This window comes from Protobothrops mucrosquamatus, unplaced genomic scaffold, assembly GCF_001527695.2.
Source record: "Protobothrops mucrosquamatus isolate PMUCROS unplaced genomic scaffold, P.Mucros_1.0 scaffold_225, whole genome shotgun sequence".
NCBI classification, from domain to species: Eukaryota; Metazoa; Chordata; class Lepidosauria; order Squamata; family Viperidae; genus Protobothrops; species Protobothrops mucrosquamatus.
The window spans coordinates 1,107,689-1,117,479 of record NW_015386301.1 but is presented as its reverse complement, the minus strand read 5'-3'; the positions used below and the strand labels follow the sequence as shown (position 1 = coordinate 1,117,479).

The following is a 9,791-nucleotide window of genomic DNA, read 5'->3' as shown; positions in this document are numbered from 1 at the left end:
ATAGGTGTGTTGTTATCATTATTATTGTTCATTCCTTTTATACTTTTTGGCATGCTGTGAATACATTTTTGTGTTATTATAATGTTTTTCCCATTTATATTGTGCTCATTTCAAAGCTGCCAAGCAGTGTCTCTTACTACTTTTAGAAGCTATAATTGTGGAACAATTAGTGCAAGAATTCTGCTTTGAGATAGAGCTAAAATTTTGACCAAGGGGGTATACATTTCCATGTTTATTACTAATATAGTTAAAGGAGAGCAAAATTTATTTCTTCTTAATAGCAGATGTTCACTCTGTATTATTCATTAGTTCATATATGAGATATAAACTAACCCAGAATATGTGATATTTATTTATAATTTAATTATGAATTACATAATTTACATATACTACTAAACCAAAAAAGAAAGTTTGCTTTAGTATATAGAAGAATTATAAGATGCTACAATCAGAGACACAGTTGTTAAAGTAATTCACAAATACTAATGTTCTACTGTTGCGGATGGCACTTTAGGAGCAGAAACAGATTTTCCCTTTCATTATCACCCTCTGATACATTGTTTTTTTTACCAGACTTTTGTCCTGGAAGTTGATTCCTTCTAAATGTTACTTTGAAGGATTGATATGCTTTATTCAGAAATAACTCAGTCTCATGTTGCTAAGAAAAGAAAGTATTTTGTAGCTCACAGGAATCATTTATCCCAGTATAGTTTATAGGATGCCTTGGAAAATGATTATTTTTGTTTTGGCTTTTTTATAAATGCTGTTAAAATGAATAGTTTTTAAATTATTTTGCAAGGCTAATCTCGATCTCCAGAGTCTTCACTTTACCTTTATTGTTAAAATTATGTTTTGGGGGTGTATTTGGAGGGGGAAAAGCAAAGCATTCTGAACGTTTGTCTTTCTCTCTTTCTCTCTCTCTCTGTCTCTCTCTTTCTTTCTCTCTCTCTCTCTTTTTTGTTTTATTTCTTGCTCCTCTCAGGCTTTGAAAGTTCTTCATCTGGAATTTCAGGTTGGAGATTCTCACAGTGGCTTCTAAGCCAGTGACCAAAGCTGTCAAAGCATGCTGGTGCCAAGCTGTCAGATGATGCATATAGCCAGGCCAATAGTAGTGCTCCTGTGCTTCCTACTTTGTGCAGATGCTGAAAGTAAGACTTCTTTCTCTCTTTTTTGTAACCCTATTGAATAAACCCAGAACAAAACCCCAAAGTCCTAGGCTGGTCATAATGAACAGTTTTGTTATATTTTATTTATAATTTTATGCAGCATTAAAGAAAGTATATAACCAGACATTTAAAAAAATGGAAGGATAAAAAATAAATCACGTGTAAGTAAACATTTTCAAATATCAACAATGTTATAGTTTTCTAGTTCACTATGAACTTGTTGTAAATTATTGAATACATTATATTGCACTATTAAGCTCTAAGCTAAGAATAAATATCAAAGTCCATGTTCAATACAGTATAAATTACTGAGTAAAACTGTAAACAATTAAAAATTCCATCCATAATACTAAGAATCTATTTACATACCTTGTAAAATTGAAATATTGTTTCTGTCTATATATATAATACAAAATCCTGTTTTGGATATGCAATACATTTGTGAATTAAGTTATAGCCTATAAATGCTTTCCAGTTTGAGTTGAATCCTATGTAGTATTTATTATGAGCAAAGATTCTAGACATCAAAACATCCTCAGACAACTTGGTTAGCCATTGTTCCAGACAGGAGATCAAATGACATTTCAAGTAAAAAAGTATTTTAATCCTTGCAGCAGTTACAGTACATAACATTAATTAAATTTACTGTGAAGGAACAGTTTCTTGGCATATTCAGAAGGTTTCTGATAAAGCTCTTTGGAGTCCATCTTGAGGCACTGTAGGATTCTCCTCGTCTCTCAGCCAGGGTTTGAAAGGGTTATCTACAGACTTCCTTATTTATTTGTTTTGCTCTTATGCACTTGGGAATGCCCACTATTCTTTATTTGTGGGAATAAAGGGAGTCAAGTGTAGCAAAATTGTGTAGTCAGAATAAAACCTTACCGTACTTACCAGAAGACAAACATCACTTAGTTTTATTAGGCATTTTTCAATTCCTTGGATATTTTCTTTTTGAGTTTTGGAAAACAAGCAGTGTAATGTTGAGGCCAATTAAAATTCCAGGTCCTTTGTGTCTGTCACAGCAGCTGTTCCAGTGTATTATTTCTAACAGCTGTTGTGAAATATACTATTTGAACAAATCAAGCAGAACTGACAAATCTGAGGCTGGGTTGTGGAGTGTGAAGACTTCTGTGTAATGTAGCACCTAGGTTCTAAGTCTAGGACTACTATAGAGTTTTGGGCAATTAGCTTGCCAATTAATTAGAAGATGAGATCTCATTTTTAATGAGAAATTCATTAGATTTGCCTTGTTTACACATGATCTTCTCCAAGCTATACTCTTGCTTTTTCAATGAAAAATGGAAATATGTAAGGTGGGGTAGGAAGCTGCTTGACGGAGTTTGTTGACACACTGGGAGACAGGTTTGCTTATGTTAACAACAGGGCCACTTGATCAAGCAGTATTTTCCTGTATCTTTCTTGAAGTGGCTACTATATTAATACATGCTCTTTTTACTAGGACTTTATCATATTAAGTGGGAGCTTGTGAATCATTTAAATTCTCTATAGTAAAATAATATTTTGTGAATAAAATTATTAACAGAAATCTAGCATCCTGATTGTAATTTTTCCCAGGAATTTTGATTTTGGAATAACTCCAAATATAAGGTCTCATGGAAATCACTTAAAACTGAAGATTCAGTTTTTTTACAAGTACAGTAGTGATCAGTACACATTAAAATTGGTGTTCACTGTTCAGAATAGGTTATTGTTGACCTGATATCTCTAAAAATTAGGAACTATTGTGTGCTATTACTTCATTAAATTAATTTTAATGTATGAATGTGTGGAGACTTAAATTATGGCCACTCTGCTAAGATTGTCATTTTTACTTATTGCTAATAATTTCCTGTAAGTCAGTTATTATAACGCAGTTTGAAGCTAGCTTTTAAAGTATCCCTTCAAATAATGAAACCTATGTGATAGACTGTAATTTAATTTTGTATTTAACTATATAGTATTGTGTATAAACAAAAAAGTGTTTGAAATAACTTTGTTTTTTTGGGGAAGCTCTTTCCCTAGTATAACAATGGGAAAGTGAATTAAATTTCTAAAAGAGCAAACTCTGAAATTGTATATGTGTATGGATCAGTGACAGTAAAAAAGTTGGGCATGTTCCAGATAGTTAATGACCAGCTGGAATGCTTACACGTAAGGTGAAACCAAAGACATTTTTAACACTTCTACCAGTATATAATTATCTCTGATATAGCACATTTATGCAATTATACATTTTAAAAGTGGAGACAAAAAGGTAAAATTTATTCTTAAAGGACTATTTTTAAAACTTTTTACTTTTCAAATTGTAAATGAGAATGCCATGGACTCATTGGATAAAACTTTGTAAAAATGAGAGTGAATTAATCCTGTTTCTTTTACGGAGAGTTAAACTTTGCTTATCAAATTATGTAGATTTTTTTTCCTTTCCTTTTTATCAGAACTTTGAATATAGAGAACATATTGTGTTGAGAACCACAATCAGACTTAAACAGGAAATATTATAATGAAGTACTTTAGGACTTTTATTTTCTTTGCAAGTTATTTTCAAAGTTTTGTTACATTTTACTAAAACAATAATAATAACAACAAATGGCTATTACCTATTCTGAGTTCTAACTGGCTTTTTTATTTTGGCAACATATTTTTAGGAGAATTATAGACTAGTTGATAAAACTAGCCAATTTAAGACTATTAGGTAGTTCTGGGTGGATAGTTTTTCATTAAATATTTCTTTGTGAAATATTTCATTTTTATTTGCTTCATTGGTGGTCATAGGAACAAAAACAACTATATCAGGCCAAATAACATCTTAGTCCAGATTTTTATTTGTCACAGAGGCCAAGTAGATATGGTGATGTGATTACACATCCTCCTACACCTAGTATTTGGAGCCAAACTCGCCTCTGCTTGGAGATAATATTAGGTCTTCAATATTGACAGGTCCATTATGAATTTTTCTAATCCTGTTTTAAAACCATCCAAGTCATTGGTTATAATGATTTCTGAGGTAATTAATTATTATATTAATTCATATAAATAAATGGCCTGTATAAAGGAGTATTTTCCCCTTCTATTTTACATAGCCTGCCTTCCTTGAAAGACTCCAAAATCTGTTTTGTTTGTTTGTTTGTTTGTTTGTTTTGAGAAAGGAAAAGAAGTTCTTCTTTGCTTTATTCATATTTGCCTGACTTTATATATATCAGTCATGTCGTTCCTCAGTTATCTTGTTTCTAAATTAAAGAGTCCCAAACACATTAGCCTTTTCTTGTAGGTGTCCAAGCCCACAAAATCCTCTGGTTAGTCCTATTATGTAATCGTTCCAACTCTATTATATCTGTCTATAACCATTCACCTCACTGCATTATGGACCACTATAGTTTCCTGGTGGTTTTCAAAGGCAGACCCCTGTAAAGCATATTGTGCTATAATAGGTTACTAGGACATGATTGAACATATTTACGGTCTCTCATCCAGAAATGGTTGTGAATGGAACACAAGATGGATTTGTGCAAAAATCTTCCTGTCCTTAATATAAGGTCTTCCAGCAAGAGTTGAGGGACCAAGAGGCGCCTAAGTCATCAGTGCTATCTAGGGAAGTGTGGTCCTGTGTAGAACCAAAATTGGAAAGTCCCCAGAACCAGAGGCCCTAAAACTGAATGGCTATTTAATCTTACGAGGATTGAGTCAAAGTTTATGTTTCCTCATCCAGAACTTCATAGACACTTGGAGTCACCCCAAGTCAGCTACTCCACAGCATGGAATTAGCCAATATGTCACCTCATCCAGATACTCAATAGCCTTCAGACACTGGGAAAAAATCCACCTGCTGTAGGGTGGCGATGTTTGGGAGTCATCAGCCTTTTGATGGTACCTGATCCCATAATCAATATATGATGTCAGTGGTTTCATATAGATGTTAAATAAGATCAGAGAGAAAATAGTTCCCTGGAGAACCATACAATACAAAGGCCCTGGCCTAGATTTCACCTTTTCTACTATCATTGACTGAAATTGTCATAAATGAAAGAGAAGAACCAATGTAACACCATAACCACCTTCTCTTAAATTTCAGACTAATTCAGAAAGTTACCATGAACATAGTATAAAAACTCATAGCTTAAGGGGTAGGACAGATATATTACCTACATCCTGGTCCTACCAGAAGTAATCAGAAAAGATGATCAATGCTGTCTCAGTGCTGTATCCCAGTATGAAACACATCCAGATAATCTGGTTCATCAAGGTTCCTCTGTAGTTGCAAGCAAAATACCTTCTAAATAAACTTCCCCAAGAAGAAAGGTTGGAAACAAGACAAAATTGACTATTATTATTGGACCCCGTGAAGGATTTTTTTTGAAAAGGGGACTCTTTAAAGGTTGGAATTACCATATTCTACTTCAAGGAAGTATTTGCCATCACTTATATCCAATTGTAGGTTATCTCCTGGGAGACAATCAGGAGATAATCAACCAGGAGGGAAACAGATTTTGATTCCACAAGATGAATTAATTTAATACACATACAATATTGAGGACTATGTCTACTTCCTTCACACTAACAAGTTTCTACTCATCCCAAATAACTATACCAGACCATGTTCCAGTCATCACCAAGCGATCTACACAGCCAGAGTCTTCACTCTGAGTGAACTTCAGTGTTTTATCCAACAGATGTCTAGAGTAGTTTTCATATCTTGTAGATGCTCCTCAAGTTCTTCCTCCTCTAGTAATGAGTTACTATAAACAAGACACTGGACAACTATTGGAAGACAAGAGGAGAAGAATAATTACATTTTACTGTTCTTATTGCCATGATGCAGAAGATCCTTAAAGAAAGGATCTTACCTTTTCATGTTCAGTTGGATTGAGTTCTTATTTTTCTCTAGCAGTGCTCTAGGCATCTTCTTTGCTTTTCATCTTCCAGAGCTCCTCAGAGAACAAGATAAGATAAGATAACCTTTATTGTAATTTTTTTTTTTACTGTGGGCACAACAGCACACATCAAATGAAATTTAGTTGCCCGCTCTCAAAGTGAAACACATACATGACCCACACCTAAAGCATACTATGTACAACATATGTATAGACCCACACCCCTACATATACATAGCAAATAAATATTAAATACTGTCCATCTTGAATATATAATGGAAGGAGAAAGCTTGAGAGCTCACAAGGTTAATGCTGTATGGAATGAAACTATGGCTGAATCTGGATGTTCTGCTACAGATACCACAAAGCCTCCCAGAAGGTAACAAAGAAAACAGATCGTGAAAAAGATGTGTAGTGTCCCAGATAATCTTACGGATCCTGCTCAAGCAGCACTTCTGTGCTATTATTATTATTATTATTTAAATGTCCTGGATGGGAGGGAGGGAACTGCCAATGATCTTTTCGGCCATTCTCACTACTCTCTGCATCGCCTTCCTGTCTGAAGCAGTGATGCTTTTAAACCAGACTGTGATGCCATATGACAGGATGCTCTCAATCGTCCCCCTGTAGAAAGTGGTAAGGATAGGAGAAGGAAGATGTGCCTTTCTCATGCGACAGAGAAAATGCAGGCGCTGCTGTGTCTGCTTCACCAGTGTCTCACTGTTGAGCGACCAAGCCAGCCTATTCGTTAGCTGCATATCCAGGAATTTGATGCTGGTAACCATCTCCACAGGCGAATCATTAATGCACAGAGAAGTGTGGCTGTGCTTACCTTTTCTAAAATCGACAATGATCTCTTTGGTTTTACCGGTATTTAAAACTAGGCTGTTTTCCTTACACCAGTTCACCAACCCCTCAACTTCCTTGCGGTAAGCATCCACATTGTCATCATGAATAAGGCCCACTACTGTTGTATCATCTGCAAACTTCACAATATGATTGGTGGCAAACCTAGCACAACAGTCATGGGTCAATAGGCTGCATAGGCATAATTTGACCCAAGGACATGAATTCCTCCTCATTCCAGGCAATATCAAAAAATAATATTTTTCTTACAGAAAAGCCAATAAACACACAAGAAAAAATACAAATACGTATATATCATACCTGTCCTTTCTTCTGGTAGAAGCGTCACAGAAAATATGGCTGGGAGGAAGAGACACAGAAATGGGGAAAGCGAAAGAGGCACCTGTATTGGATAGGGAAGGGGGGAAAAAAGGAAGATCAAATCTGAATGCAGATCAGAGAAGGAGATGACGTAACCTCAGAAATGGAAAGGAAATGACCTTGTTTAAGAGTTACAACAAGAATTCAGTCAAGATTAGATTACCCGAAAACAGCCAATTGTCAGTCTAATATAGAAAATTTTCTATCACTGATAACAATTATTTCCATTTCCATCTATTCATGTAGTAACTTAGCAAATATAAAATGATACCATTCCTTCTCCTAATTCTTAAGTATTTTTTTAAAAAAAGTTGAGTAAATATGAATTTAAATTCCTTAAAATTGAACTTTAAAAAGTTATTTGTAAGAGTTGGATTTTAAAATTTTATTTTAAGATATTTAAATGAAAGTTGCAGCAGTTAGAACTATCTCAGTTAATCAAATAATCAACAGCCACCAAAAAAATCATAGAAGCAAAAGAGTAAATAGAACATTAGCAGATTGTATCTGTTTGGTGAGTGGCTTTTAAAACTTAGTAAGGAAGATACCAGATATGTAGATAATTCCATAATGAGGAACCAGTCACAACTCTTTGACACATAGTTGACTGCACAGTTATCAGCCAGGCAGCAGTAATCTTGTGTGGTACTCATTATCTTGTTTTGTTGAAATATTATCTGTGAAAAAGCAAGACTTCTAACAAGGTTTTATTGTTTTTCAAATCAATAAAGCCTGTTTAGAAGTCTTGATTTTTCACAGAAAGTGTGTGTGTGTGTGTGTGTGTGTGTGTGTGTGTGTGTGTGTGTAGAGGGGAGAGTTAAGTGAATTCAAGATATTCACTTTGTTCACTTTTCTGTATCAGCAAGCAAATAATAAAGTCTTTCTCATATTGTCAATTTTTTCAGTAACTTACTGAAGAGTAAAAATCTGGTATGTACATGGCCAGCACAAAATCAGACTACGTTTCCCTCTTTTAGCTTGTCATATCTCATATTTCCATCCAAATTCTGCCACATACCTTTCAAGTTCCACTAAACAAGCTAGTAATAATAAAAGGCAGCTTTACCTGCAAAAATACCTCTAAGATCCTCAAACATGAACATGGCCTATGCCAGGTCCTTAGAAAAGACTTGAAAAGAGGCTAAAATCCTAAACCCAGTCTGAATATATGGCTGAATCCTATGAATTATAAAAGGGAAAAAGTAATGGCAATTTTTAAAACCTCAAGCTTTTATACAAAGACTAAACTAGTTGCACAGCCACCCCATAAATCATATATGTATTTTAGCATTCTTCTAATTGTAACATCTAAATGTGCAACATTATGTTTTTCAACATTTTCACTTCCTTTTCAACATTTTTTCCTCGGGTACTAGCATTTGTAGTCTTTTTGACATCTTAATGTCAACTCTGCAACCAGCCTGGCTGAAGCTATCTTGCTCGTTTTCAGTTGCCATAAGAATGGGAAGAGAGATGGGGAGTTTTATGCTAATCTAAACAATTCTCTTTCCCATGGGAACCAAGGTCATTTCTGTTCATTAGACTGGGGGCTGAGCCTTATGTTAGAAAGCCTGCCAAACTATTCTATTGGGAAACTTAGTTGATTGCATAGTTTCTGGGGTGGGAAGTTTAACTTTGTAATAATGTAACTTTTTGGAGGGAACTTTAGTCTTGGTTTCACTTTTGACCATGCCTATACTTTGTAGCCAATAAACATGTTCTTAGAGGAAAACTCAGGCCTCAGAGTTCTGTTTTAGTTGGTCTCACCTGTCAGAACCATGACACTTAGTAGTGTTCCTTAACATCTCTGAAATTCTCCTCCTAAAGTTTCCTTATTTCAGTTTATTTTAAATAATATCATTCTTTTTTCCCCAATGTTTAATTCCATTTACTATGCTAGAGATCTATTTAGCCCTTTCCACTCACTTCCAAAAGTTTTCCATCAAAGCCATTTTCATTTTTATGTCTTTTATTGTTAATTGTTCCTTTTATTGTTAATTGTATTTTCAGCCTCTTTCTTTGTATCATTTCATAAACCATCCATGTTCATAACTTCTGGCTTATATAATTCCATGTGTTTTGTGGCACGCTGCAGCAAAAAAATATTAAAAAGTAAATCATTTGACATTATGTACACTTCTATAATCATTACTGGGTCTTGTGTTTGCTTATTAACTGAACAGCCATCTAATCTAACACTACCCAACTGCCATATCAACATATTCCTTAAATTATCTTTATAGTCTAATGAAGCCTTGCAAAGTGTTAGGTAGTAAAATAATGTATTAATAGTTTAAACCTATTCTTAGAAGAGAATAAAGCATGCCCAAATAATAATAATAATAATAATAATAATAATAAATTTAATTTATATGCCGCCCTTCTCCCAACGGGACTCAGGGCGGCGCACAACATATTTAAAACAAAACATAAATACATTCCCCCCCGATAAAACCGAATTAAATCAAATTTTAAAGTTGTGTCTCTGTCAAATTGTTAAAAGATAAACCCCAAATAAAATCCTCCC

At 34.3% G+C, this 9,791-nt stretch overlaps 1 protein-coding gene across 1 annotated transcript in view; it reads left to right on the top strand.

Annotated features, from left to right (window-relative positions):
• Positions 1-1,063: 1,063 nt before the first annotated feature.
• PTPRD (protein tyrosine phosphatase receptor type D) overlaps positions 1,064-9,791 on the top strand; it is a 282,311-nt gene continuing 273,583 nt past the window's right edge. Inside the window, exon 1 of the mRNA XM_015828512.1 lies at positions 1,064-1,148. Within this exon, the coding sequence (XP_015683998.1) occupies positions 1,064-1,148 (85 nt within the window). The remainder of the gene's footprint in view (positions 1,149-9,791) is intronic.